The 13,231-nt window shown below is 44.4% G+C and overlaps 1 protein-coding gene across 1 annotated transcript; it reads left to right on the forward strand.

Moving 5' to 3' along the window:
• Positions 1-1,816: 1,816 nt before the first annotated feature.
• On the forward strand, positions 1,817-7,032 carry LOC137664061 (C->U-editing enzyme APOBEC-1-like). Its single transcript, XM_068401785.1, has 5 exons — positions 1,817-1,877; positions 2,451-2,478; positions 2,899-3,287; positions 4,536-4,654; positions 7,006-7,032. Exons 1-5 carry the CDS (start codon positions 1,817-1,819, stop codon positions 7,030-7,032), a joined length of 624 nt encoding a protein of 207 aa, XP_068257886.1.
• Positions 7,033-13,231: the final 6,199 nt, after the last annotated feature.

The raw sequence follows: 13,231 nt of genomic DNA on the forward strand, positions 1-13,231 counted from the left end.
ATTCTTTTTTAATCTCTTTGCTCTGCAAGCCAGTTTTGGGTGTGTCAGAGGAAAGCTCCCCACTAGCAATTAGCATTGTTTCACTCATTTTTCAGATTAAATGGGAGATATTTTTTGCTGCATCTTGAGTGAGTTACAGAACAGATCACAGGAAGGTGATGCCCAGTTCACAATGATGAGCAGATTTCTCAGGGCAGTGGAAAAGGCCTAGTCTTTTCACATCACTGACCTGTCATGACTAATAGCTTCTGCAGATACTCACCAGCTGGCTCAGGTCTTGCTCTCAGGGTCCCCATGTGAGTAGAGAGCTCTTCTCATAAGAATTAGTTTCATAAATATCTGGGTGTTCCCCCACAACAAGCTATCCACTGCCATAGCTGTCATGGATGCTGGGCAGCTTGCTTAGAGTTAGCCTGAGAGTGTCGCCCAGTCGCTGACCACGGCTGTAGATGTGTCCTCACACACATCGAGTTTTCCTTCCTTATGTGAGGACCCAGGTTCAAGGGTGTACGAGGGGTCCTTGGAAGTCCATAGAATGGTCCCATGAAGGGAAATGGCAGTAACCACCACCAGCTGCTGGAGATCCATAAAATCACAAGCTTTTCCAGATAGAGGCTTCTGTTTCCCTCTCTCCAGCGGGTTCAGCTCAACTTTCTGATGATATCTGGGTGCCAGAAAAGTTATCTGCCATGCCACAGCTCTGTGACTTGATGCCATTTGTGCAGATGCTCTTCCTCTCTTGGTACATTGGGGTGACTAGAGAAGAGTTGCTTTTCTATTCTGGGGCTACTGGTAATAAAGAGACATAATTCCTGTTCCGCACTGCAAAAAAAAAATGGCTCACCTGTTAGTTCCAGCTTCTGGCAGGCAACCTTGTCTACACCCCCAGATCCGCTTCCAAATAGGACTCAGCCTCTTTTGCAGTCTTTTGTTGCCAGGAACTTGCTTTCAGTTTCACCCAGTAGGGTAGTTTATTTGCATAAGAGCAAGTTACCGTGAGGCAATATTCACCTGAGTAACATTACTAACAAAGTTCAGTCTTCAGGAACAGAAACTGAAACAAATGTAAGGTTACTTAAGGGACATCCATCACCCAAGAGGTGACAGACAAATCCAGAAATATCCATGGCTGCTGTCACTGATAGAGGTAAGTACATGTATGTGAAAAGCAGGTCTATTTCTCCATATTCAGTGTAGATATTTACTGTAGTTGTATCTAAGGAACTGGTGAGTACAGACAAATGTGTGTGTTGGTATAAGAAGGAGACACTTGTGGATTTGTGTGTGTTACCTCTTTGAATGCATTACTGCATCTTGAGTCTTAGGTACAGCTTCAAAATATTAATGCCTCATTTTGTTAACCCTGATGTGGCATTAGGCAGGAAGAATTCAAATTCCAAAAGACCTCTTAATGTGGAAAGAAATCTCAAAGGCAACTAAGAATGGAGCAAATTAGTTGGCTTATTTTTCACTCATTTTCTTTCCAATGCAATAAACAACTAGAAAATGCCTCTTAAAGAAACAGTGGAATAAGGCTGTGCAAGGAGCTGATCAGGTCTCTGTTGGTGTGGAAGACTATTTTATTCCTGCTGAAATTAATTTCAATGTGTGTATTTCATAATTCCTCATCTTAAAGAGCTAAGAGCTATGGAAAAATGCCTTTAGTATCTTAATTCTAAGTAAATTAATTATTTTCTTCAATAAAATGAGGGTTCTTAGATCCTTAAGTCTGCTATGAAGGGACTTTACAAAAGAAATAACTAGCCTTGATCACCTGCAATTGTTTTCATCTAGATCCTCAGCTGGGAAGGGATGAATGAGTCATAGGGTCGAACTTCTTTGCCACCACGAGAAAAAAAATGTGTATAATCAGGCGGGTCTGTGGTGCCACCCCACAGGTATTTGTTAGTCAGAAATCACCCTCATTTCTGCACTGGTATTTTTTCCTTGGCACTGATATTTTTTCAGCTCTTGAAATGGTTTTATACTAAGAAAAGAAAGAACCATTGGCTGTGAAAATGTTTTTGTCTAGACTGACTTTATGTGTACCAACAGGAAAATAGCTCAAGTTTTGCCTAGTGGAAGTGGTTTGGAAGATGCAAACGGAGAAGAGATTTAATTCTGCTTTTTGATTATTCAGGGAAAAGCAGATGCAGTACTGCTCAAATCAGTGATGTTAAACTTAAGTGAGATCACAGTCAACCCTAATGTGTTAAAGTGAGCGAGAGTTCATGTACAGCATAGTTTAAACATCAAGTTTAGCTCCCAGGTAGAAATCCACCCATCCACCCCAGAGTGGCTAACCTGATGTGCAAGGATTACTTATTATTTTAGATAAAAGAGATTTGGCAGGGAGTGTATAGACTGGAAGGAGCCAGGACAGGAGGAGTAGAAGAAATTTTGTTTTCTGACCTACTATCGCCAATGACTCACAAATCTTTCCTATATAGGTCCTGCACCCAGGGAGAACAACCAAAGGTAAGAGATATAGTTCTATCACCGGGTGCTGCCTGGGCCCCATGGCAATTTCCAGAGACAGGGAAAGCTAAGAAGCCTTGTGCCTTGTTTTGCTCTTACCATCCTTTTCCCCGATCTTCCTTTCCAGTTGTCTTACTGCTTTGACAAGTGCTGATCTGAGAGTAGTGATGAGGTTGCTTACCCTCCCAACACCTCTCGAAGAGGTGATGTGGGTGCTTCACCAGGGCTGTTCTAGGGGAATAATTGTGGAGACTTCATCAAATTCCAGATTTAGGTCATTAGATTGGAACATTCTGCTCATTTGTTATGGGAAAGGCTGCGAGTGGGAGGCTTGGCTGACGTTGAGAGCAGGCAATGCACAATGGGACCAAACATCATATAAGTGTTGGGATCACAGTACTGCTGGTACTTTTGTCACAGATGGAAGATACAGCCAAAGGACTTCAAAAGAAATTATTTGCCTGGCCAGCATCCAAAGGTGGTGTACCTGCTGTATGAAATCAGGTGGAGCAGAGGTACCATCTGGAGGAACTGGTGCTCAAACAATTCTGCCCAACATGCTGAAGCAAACTTCTTGGAAAATTGTTTCAAGGCCATGCCATCAATTTCTTGCTCCATCACCTGGGTCCTATCTACTACCCCCTGTGGGAAATGCTCCAGAAGAATTCTGGAGTTTCTGAGGGTACATCCCAATGTGACCTTGGAAATATATGCAGCCAAGCTGTTCAAGCACCTGGATATCCGTAACCGGCAAGGTCTCAGGAACCTGGCAATGAATGGAGTCATTATACGTATTATGAATGTTGCAGGTAACCCAATCACTCTTTGGCTTTGCCTAGCTGTGGATAGAACGTTCTGGGATTATGCGCACTCTCAGCAGTTGTGCTTTGTAATAGTGGTGATGACTGGGCTTGGGGAAGACTAGTGACTGCAAAAATGCCACTCTCTTCTGTCTTATTTTTCCCCCAATCCCATACAGCTGCAGGACCAGCGTGGTTATTTCCTCTCACCAAATCCGAACAAGGAGAGTTATGTCTTTTTCTAGCCATCCATGCCTCTTTTATACACAGTGAAAAATCCTGACAGTAAGATAGAACCTGTCCCTCCTAGCATATATATGCAGATCAGCTTGCCAGCTGCAGCAAGTAATTGATTTCCCTTGATAGCTGGAGAAGAGAAGGATACGTATCTAAAGGAGACATTCCAATGATGCATCACAGAGGACAATTGTGTCTTGCAAGTGTGTCTTTCTGTGTGTATATCTTGCTTGTTTGTTGATATTTGGCTGTAAAAGTAGTCCAGACAAGTAGCTCACAGAAACAAATGTACATTTGAAGAGATGAATCTCGCATACTTTTCTGGATACTTACTACTGGAGCGTGCAGCTACAAAACCTAGCAGGTCAAACATAAACTCAAAGGACATTGCTTATCTTGGGGAACGTGTCTCTGGGATTATACCACCAGAGCACTGACAGAAGCTCTGGCCATCCTATCACACTAAGATCAATATGAAACTTGTAAATGTTAGGGTGATCACTCCAGGTTTTCCCTGATCATCTAGATAAGTCAGACAGCTTCATCATTGAAGCAACAAGTTTATTGCCTTACCCAAAGCTGCTGTGATCAAGCACAAGGCTGCCAAAAGGCATGCCTGAACTGCCCTGATTGCATGTGCCACTTCGCTTTTCAGTTCGTCCCAAAGAAGCAGCCTGGCACTTACTGATTCCTTCTCCCTTGGCCAATGTGCTCTGGCTTTATGCCCTGATGTGCTATCTGTGACAGGGGTTGCCCACACCACTGTAGTGATCTCTCCTTCTCTGGTAAGTCCCCTTTTTAGACATATTCCTATTTGTAGAGTTTTGGTTCCCCTTTCCGCTAATTTATTTGTGTAGTTGCAAGTCATTGTTGGTCCCTTGCATGAATACCCTCAGATGAATATCTTTCTCCTGCCCTTTACTGTTGTCTTACTGAGAAAGAAGTGACTCACTGACATATTCATGATGAAAGAACTGGGCACACCTTTCATCAAGAGTGACTGGATATCTCTCTTCTCAGATTACAGTTACTGGTGGAAAAGATTTGTTGCATGTCAACACGGAGAAGATGATTATTGGCCCTGGACCTTTGCTTCATACATCTTTCTGAATTGGATAGAGCTCTGTCTCATCCTTTTGGTTAGTAGGTACTTGAAGAAAACGCTGAGAGTGAAAAGTAATGCAAAATCCTAGGAGAAGGAGGTTTGGAGGATCCTGGCAATGGTGTTAGCAGAAACGATAGTAGGAAAAATAAGCATTGGCTTTATGCTGCATGAACAGAGGGCCAAGTGGGCAAGAGATTGCCAAGGACTATGCTGCTACATTGTGCCTTTGTGGCCAGGAGTAGAGAAGAGATTTAGCAATAGTCTCAGGTTTTTTTTACTAAGGAAAGGGTAAATTATTTCAGCCCTTTATGTGGATTACCTACAAGTTCATTAGCTTGCAGCTTACTGGAGCTATTTGATCCCAAAAGCTCAGTCAGCTGTGTAAACATGATTCAAGTACACTCTTTTTGCCTCTCAAGACAGGGCCACTGATTTTAGTTAAGTTCTGAGCAAGTTCAAAAGCCCAGATGGATGGATTCACTTTCAGGATCAGAGCTTACCCATAAGAGTATCATATGACTGAGATCTGCATTCCGTATTTCTTGCAATCCAACTGCAGAAGTTATTTGTGTGCCCTGATACCCTACTATACAAGAAAGAGAAGGTAGTCCACTGAACAGGAGAGAAGACCAGGACTGGAGTAAACTTCCTGGTTCAGCCACCCTTTGTGGGGCAAGCCAGTTCTTGCTTGAACTGGTCCCTATATGTAGAAGAGGGGCTAGCAGAATGGACGTCAGGAGATAAAGGAAGGGATGCACAGAACTACATAATACAGACAGGAACTTAAAGTCTAGAAGGAGAAAAACTAACCTGTTTATATGATGCTATAAATGCCTCGTTTTATTTCTGACTGAGGAAAAGGTACACATTAGACTTCATTTCAGTTCCATCCACCCCAAACTTTACATAGGTCTTTTAATACCTCAGGACCAGCCCCTTCTAATGCTAGGTGTCTGAATAAGACATTCAGGTGACAGGATACAGTCAGTGGCACTATCAAGTCAGTCAGCTGATCTAACAAAGTAGTTAATGCAACGTAACTGTTTAGGAGATATTTTTCCCTTGGCTTTCCGCCTTCCTGAGTCTCCTAATGTCTGAGATGATTAAATAATTTAGCAGCTTACGCACAATCAAATGCATAGTGTGATGCTTACCAGTGAGCTGAACAGAGCTGTCTGCTAAATGCTTGTGAGTACAGACAAATTACAGCTGACTCAGCACAGTTCCCTGGGCGGCAGTACAAGGTGAATATGCCCTTCAGGACTTGGTTTTAAAGAGTCAGCTAACAAATGACCTGTGCCTCCCTGTGCCCCTGGCAACCTTGATGGTTACTGCAGAGACCTGGTGGCTAGGAAGCTTGCACTGGGACACTCATGCTGAAAGTCAGGCACTTGCTCAACTGCTTTACTGTCTCAGCTAAACTCAAGCCACCGCTAAAATGAAGGTGAATAGAGCCCATTATCAGTAGTTCTGACTAACCACCAACCCTCCACAGAAGGAATGGGAAGGTCTTTGAGCTCAGCCCTTGTGAACACCTAGACATGTTGTACTAATTACGCAGAGGTGTAATGAGGAGAGTGAGTTCCAGGCACATGCTCCAGAGAAATACAAACCATTATGTCAAGTCCTGGCCTCCTGGAGTAAGAAATACACTGAGGAATGGGAGAGGGTTTGGTGGAGTATCACTGCAATGGTCAGGGGGCTGGAGCACTTGCCCTACAAGGACAGGCTGAGAGAACTGGTTTTGTTAGACCTAAAGAAGGCTAAGTGGGATCTAACTGCATTTTTCCGCTACATAAAAGCAGCAAAGACAGAGCCAGGCTCTCCTCAAAGCTGCACAGAGGGAAAATGAGGCAACAGACACAAGCTGCAACAAGAGAAATTCCAACTGGACAGAAGGAAAAAGTCTCCCCCCGACAGCGGTCCTGTGGGGGAACAGGTGCCCAGAGAGGCTGTCAGTCCTTCATCCCTGGAGACACTAAGAACTTCCCTCTGAGCTGCCTGGTCTAGCTTTGGAGTTAGCCACGCCGCAAACGTGTTGTTGGGCTAGAGACCTCTAGAGGGCCTTTCTAACCCCAAAAAATCTACCCTTCCACAGGATCTAGCTCCACTTCCCCTGGATTCAGCTATGCAATCTGCCACCTTTTAAATGCTTCTGAGTCATCTGTCTTTCTAGGAGGGGTTTAAATGGCACAGTAAATTCTGAGGTGCTACCCTGTTGTCTGGAAAGCTGTGTCCCAAGGGAGGTTATCTAACATGCTGAAGGGGGATCAGAGTGATCTCTTGGACTAGATGCTGTATTTTCAAACTCTGGATCATGTTGAAGAGACAACTTAAGCTTTTGGCATCTGATTTTTAATATTCATGTTTCTTTCATCCTACTAGGGGCTTCCTCCATTGCTGTCAAACTGAATACTAACAAGCATCAGCAGCATGCTTTCAAGCTCACTTTGTGCATCATAATGTTATTTACAAGATCAGAAAAGCCAGTCTCTGGTAGTCTTTTCTACAACAGCCTTGAACTATGAGCTTCATAGTGCCACCAATGAAGGCTCTTATCACTGGCTGGGCATTGCTAAGTATTGGACACAGCAGAAGCAGCACATGAGAAACCATCAGGAAGTTCAGATGATGCAGCCAGGCAGCCTGGACACAGTGCTCTGGTCTTTACAAGGCTTCCTGAGAGTCCAGTGGGGATGGAGATCATGCCCCAGGATCAGGCCTTTCATGTTTGCTGATTCTGCAATCAGATTCTGTGAATACCCTCTTGAGAGGCCAGCAAGTAACATTTTCCTGCTCTGATCTGTTCCAAAGAAGTAATCAGAGCAATGCATTTTGGTTTTGAGAATTCCTTATCATGATCACTTTTACGTCTCTATGTGTATGTTTCAGAAAATACTTAATGCTATTAGTATTTATGTAATATTATTATTATATTATGCTTTTGTTACAATACAATACAATTATATTACTAAGGATTATATTGCTTCATTTTAAGGTTTTATTCTCCCTGTTTTTATGACTGTAGAAACAACAGAATAAAAAAGAAAGTGCCAACTCTGTGGAAACTTTGCTTTTCTTGTTCAGTTCCTGGGCACAAATCCTTCCCTGGTAATTCCACACACTGGAGTCCCAGCTGTTCATTGCAAACTAGGGGAACACAGTAAAAAGTCTCTGCTTTGCTAGTTGGAAGCACTGAGTGGAGTGGTGAGGTAAGAGATATTGAAAACTCTGAGCTATCTCTAGAGGCAGAAGGCAAAAAGAAGATATAGCTATGTTGGGCATTGCAGCAGTTTTCAGTTTGCACTGCAAATAATGCAAAACATCTGAATGAATCATGCTGGGAGCTCTATGTTTCATGGTTCCCAGCCCCTCCAAGCAAGAGGCCTATTGTGTGATCCCACTGGGGAATGTGCTGCTGCTGGCATCTGCAACATGCAGGCAAGAATGATTATTTGAAGAATAAGGCAGGGGCTGGTGGGAACCATGCCTATCTCTTCTAGTTGATTAACACTTATAGCATCCTTTGGCCATGCCAAAACCTCCAGATGTTTAGCAGACAATGAAGACAGCCAGAAAAGTTGCAGGCTGAGGAAGCAGCTCCAGCCCCTGCTGTCTGAGAGAGTACCTAAAGCTGAGTGCAGCTGGCTGGGGATTGTCTCCTATGTTAACCAAATAAAATTACTCCTAGCAATGTATAGCGCGTGGTTATAGTTTTCTTCCCCCTGTCCAGGTCCTCAGGCTGGATGTCACGTGACTTCTTTCTGGCCATTCTAGTGTTAACTCTTTGTTTCCTTTGGAAAAAAGCAAATCACTTGATCAACATGTAGTTGAGTACACTGGGGTCCATAACCATTCAGCAACATAACTTGTAAATTACTGGTCTTCTGTGGAATGTGGCAACTGGATTTGAGCCTGATCAACATATATATCTTCAAACATCTTAATTTGTGTCTTGCTTTGAAACTTCATTATGCTACAGAGGTTAGCCAAGTCCCATCTGAGATCTAGAAAGTACAACAAAGCTATACGACAATGTGTAATGTCCATGGCCAGCACAAAATGGAAATCCTAAATTTTAAGAAAATCTGGAAGATCTGAAGACCCATCTCTTGCCAGAAATACTTGCCAGAAATCTCTTTCCAGAAATAGAATCTTGCTTGCAGCTTAGCAAAGCACAGAGAAGGCTTTACCCATAGCAGTGTGGAAATTATTGACACATTGCTCGTTCACATGAGATAATCTAAAAATGCTGGCAGATGTCGCTATGTTTCTGTACCTTAGAATAAATATGCAGTCAGACTTTGACCTTGGAAAGGTTGGAGCTCAGTGCACCTAAAACTCCATCTCTCTGGAGGAAGACGTCAGGTTGGATGGCCCAGGTCTTTGGAGTAGAACCATGACATTGCCTGGAGATTAAACAAGATGTGAATTTGAATTAGGAGGGGAAGGTTGGTTGATGGGAGAGAATTCATTTGAGAAGACCCAAGAAACAGAACAGGATCCTTCTGTAAGTAGCACTAGGTGAAGATGGTCCAGAAGCTAGGGCTGTGTCAACCACATTGTTCTACATGAGAAAGGACCAGTAGTCCAGTAAGGAATGCACCAGCCCAAAGTTGATCTTAATCCTATAACAGCAATATGATGACCTGCTCCAAATTAATTGCTTTTTCCTGCAGTATCATCTCAGGGTGAGTACAGACCCTGCTGTGAATCCTCCAACTTTGTTCCTGGCAGTCCAAGGCCCATCTCAGTGAACTATTACCATGAAATAGTTTTCCTGCAGGCAAGCTAGAGGACAGTGCCTTACTGCAGGTCAGAGGGGTTATGCCTGGCACATCAAGAGGTACCCGATTCTTGCTCTGAACTTCAGCTAAGATTCACCTGTTTAGCCCCAGGCCAGAGAGCCTTGTATGAGAGTGAGGTGGTGGCCAAGGGAGAAGTCAGAATATACAGCAGAACAACAGAGGACAAAATGATCAATGAAGGAGGAAGAAAATATGATCCCACTATGCTCCTCAGTTTCATTTAACATGGATCTCTGCAGCATTATCCAATGCAGCTTCTCTCAGACAGGTGGTACAATAGGTGTGATTCTTTTCAGGTTGTGAGGAATGCCTTGGGGATTTATAACAGTAGGTCAGCACTAGCAAGAATATGAGATGGGTATGCAACATGATGAATTTTGGACACACATCCTGGAAGCTGTTGAGCCTACTGCTGTCCATCATCCTCTCTCAAAGCAATATTGGCAAGTGTACACTTGCTCCTTAGGTAGCAGTGGGTGCCTGCACAGGGATGTGCTGTTTAATGTTCCTTCTCAGCTCTCTATAGTTACAGTTTTGACTCTCTGACTCCTACTCCCAAAACAAATGTCTTCATTTTTTTGTCCCCTGTAATTATCTGGTTTTCTGTCCAATTTCTTGTTGGTTTGTTCCTCCTTCTCAGAAGGGCTGATTGTCTTTCTAGAAGTCCCAAAAGAGAAACACAGCAACAACGGGTTCCTGAAAGTGAAATACTAGGGAAGAGAAGAACAAAGTGAGAAGATGTAATACTTCTTGCCTGACACACTCCCAGGCTCCAGCTCTCTTCAGATCTTCCTAGGCCAGCTGAGGTTTCTGAGTATTGAATAGCCATTTCTGAAGTATAAGCAGCTATGCTGCTGTTCTGGGAGAGGAAATGAAGCAGGATCTTGGAGACAGCCGAAAGCACAGACAGCATTTTATGGAGGTTTTAACAACTCCAGCTGGAGTGTGATCAGGGTCTTGTGGCCCTGCCCCAGTACCAGTGAGTCTGGATCAGAGGGGTGAACAAGAGATGTGCCCATTTTCTCAGCAGCAATCCTCATCCATTAGGCAAGAACTTTGCAGTGGTGATGGTCCTGTAATGTGTACAACTGTCTCTAAGGGAGCAAAAGGACACGTGATAAAGCAGCAGTGATGAACGGGGCAGTGTGAGAGATGGTGCCATACTCCCTGTGGAGCCTGGACTCTGAAGTGAACACTGTCACAGGCTGGTGCTCCCGCCTCCCCCAGTCACATCTGGCTGGGGATAGTCTCTTGCTACAGCTGAGCACCAGAGAGTAATGAGGCAGAGATCTCCAGCATCCCCATCCCTGTCATGGGTCATAGTTCTGCTACTGCTACTGTCAGCTCTGGGCATTACCAAGTCATTCAGCTGCACAGCAGTGCCTGCATTAACTGAAGTGCATGGTCTCATTTTTATGAATTAGCCAGAATGCATGATTCTTCATGGAAGGCTCAGCTCTTTCCTGCTGAAGTCAGGAGAACAAACTTTTTCTGGTCCATTTGGAAGCTTGCCAGTTCAAAGTCATCCCAGTGAAGTTTTTTACACCAGTTTTAGCTGCCAGAGTGAACTTGCAATCTGCTGTATCCCTGCTGTCCTCCTACTGGCATCTAAGGGCCCAGAGGTGGGTCTGCCACACTACTAGCCTATAGAGGTAACCACAGAAGAGAGCTGTGCTACTCTCATCTTCTTCTGTCCCTCTGGACTGGTAAAAACATTGTTTCAGCTTGCAGAGTAGGATAGTTCTTAACTGTGATTAATAATAAGATTATAGCATGGAGACATCAACATCCTCCCTGCCCTGGAACTTGGGTGCACTCACCCATGTGAGGAGACAGGCCCCTTGTAGGCAGGAAGATTACATCTCTTGATATTAGCCCCGCACCTTCGAAAGTCACATCAGTCCTTCAACCAGTATGCTTAATAATAATGCCGACAACAGCAATGGTGCTGTGTCTGATGTGCGTTTGGAAGCCTGAAGGGAAACCTTCCTATCACAAAATTGGATGAGAGATTTAAAAGCCAAAGGCAGCCTTTAAAATACTTGCCATACTTCGGCGCCTACCCTTCTGCTCTGACCTCTGCTCTGGCAGCAACCCACTTTCTCCTTCCCCTTCAGAGGCTCTGCTTATCCCTGCTGGAGTTGTCAGAACAAATGGTCTCTTTTGTGCCAAACTCCTCCATGTTTCTGCTGCGAACCAAATCTGATTTCCATTGCCGCGAGTGTTTAATACATATGTGATTAAATAATGAAGTTTCTGCTCGTAGAAATACCAAGGGTCAGCACCAGGGAGGGAAGAAAAAAACTACTCGTTTTAGAGGACAATGTTAGACACAAATACATGTAGGCTAAAATCCCCTGAAGGGGCAAGTAGCAGGGAACTGGAATCCATGACCTTGAAGCCCCTTTCTGTCCTAGTTTCCAAGTACCAGCATGCCAGAGAGGGAGAGAGAGCAAGCAGGGGGGAGATATGCTTTGAAAATCCCCCCTGTATTTGCAAGGGCCTGGAGCGTGACTTTGCATTGTTTAATGGTAATCTGTTTCTTATTATTGCAATGTGATGTCCAAGGACGCTCTGTACTGACCTGGAGTAATGCTGTGTGCAGCTGTGGGAATGATGTCAGTGTCCTGCTCTTCAACGGGCATGTTCTGGGGGTTGTCGAGAGCCAGGCTCCAGGAGGTGTTTGCAGCAAGGAACAACATCCCTTCAGCCAACACCCTCGCAAAGGGTGCCAAACACCCCCGTGCACCAGGAGATGGCAGCCATGCCTGTCTTCCACACTGTACCAATGACAATCCCATCCCCTGTTTATCCTCTTTCCTCCGTTATCAAAGATTGATCCTGTACCTCACTCTGCTGCAGAGCTGGAGCTCTCACAGAGTGGGTGGTCTCTGTATCCCACCACCTGGGGTGATAAACCACAGGTCAGTTGTCGTGAGACTGGATGCATCCCGAGGGTCCGACTGCCAAAATGTCATGCAGGTGGCTACGTGCAGAGACACACAGGATGACATTCAACGAGGATGAAGGAGCTACACCCAGCCCATGGGCAGGATGATTTTCAGCAGCCCCCTGGGCCTTGTGAAGGTGTGCTTACAGTAATGATGTATAAAGCTTGAGCATGCAGAAAGCACCCAAAACATTACACACCCAGTCATGGAGGCAGGCCTGGCAAAAGCTCATGTTTGTGCCAGATTTGCTGGGAGATCTTTTGTATCCTGTCATTAATTGTGGCTGTAGTCCTTAAGGTGTGAGTAACAAGAAAACGGGGAGGCGGACACACCCATGGAAAGCAAGGCTTGGGGTGGCAGCTGTACACCTGTTTGGATGCGCCTGTGCCTTGGTTCATTGCTGCAAGCCATGCAATGTTGGTCCAAGTGAGACTGATGTTTTCATCTAGCACCATAGGCCCCTGCTCTGGCTGTTCCCCACAGTCTCAGGAGGAAACACCCACTGAGAAATCACAAGCCCCTCTTTCCCACAGCTCAGGCAATGAGTCCTGAGCTGTACTCACCACAGTCCCCTTGAGGGGTTAGCTTTTTCCCAGGTGCATATAAAGGAAGGAGACACCTAGAACAGCACAGCCACTATCTCCATAAGGAACAGGCTGTAAACATAAGTGGTACTCAAGAGTATATAAGCAGTAGTGAAATATTCACTATATACACAGTCTACAAAGCAAGTAAAAAAAACCTTAGGTTGAAAAAGTAGCAATCATACTCCAGGGAGTTATTCTTGACAGAGACACCTAATGCTTTTGAGGTTGAATTAATTAATAATGCAAATTCAAAGAATGTTTTGTA

The sequence above is a fragment of the Nyctibius grandis genome, chromosome 5 (genome assembly GCF_013368605.1).
Source record: "Nyctibius grandis isolate bNycGra1 chromosome 5, bNycGra1.pri, whole genome shotgun sequence".
Taxonomy (NCBI): Eukaryota; Metazoa; Chordata; class Aves; order Nyctibiiformes; family Nyctibiidae; genus Nyctibius; species Nyctibius grandis.

Bases quoted from the DNA above. Each gene is read 5' to 3' on its own strand.
- LOC137664061 (XM_068401785.1), top strand. From the start codon at position 1,817: ATGAGTCATAGGGTCGAACTTCTTTGCCACCACGAGAAAAAAAATGTG. The intron at 1,878-2,450 runs GTCTGTGGTGCC...TTTCCTATATAG, and splicing joins AAATGTGTATAATCAGGCGG to GTCCTGCACCCAGGGAGAAC. The intron at 4,655-7,005 runs GTTAGTAGGTAC...TCATCCTACTAG, and splicing joins AGCTCTGTCTCATCCTTTTG to GGGCTTCCTCCATTGCTGTC.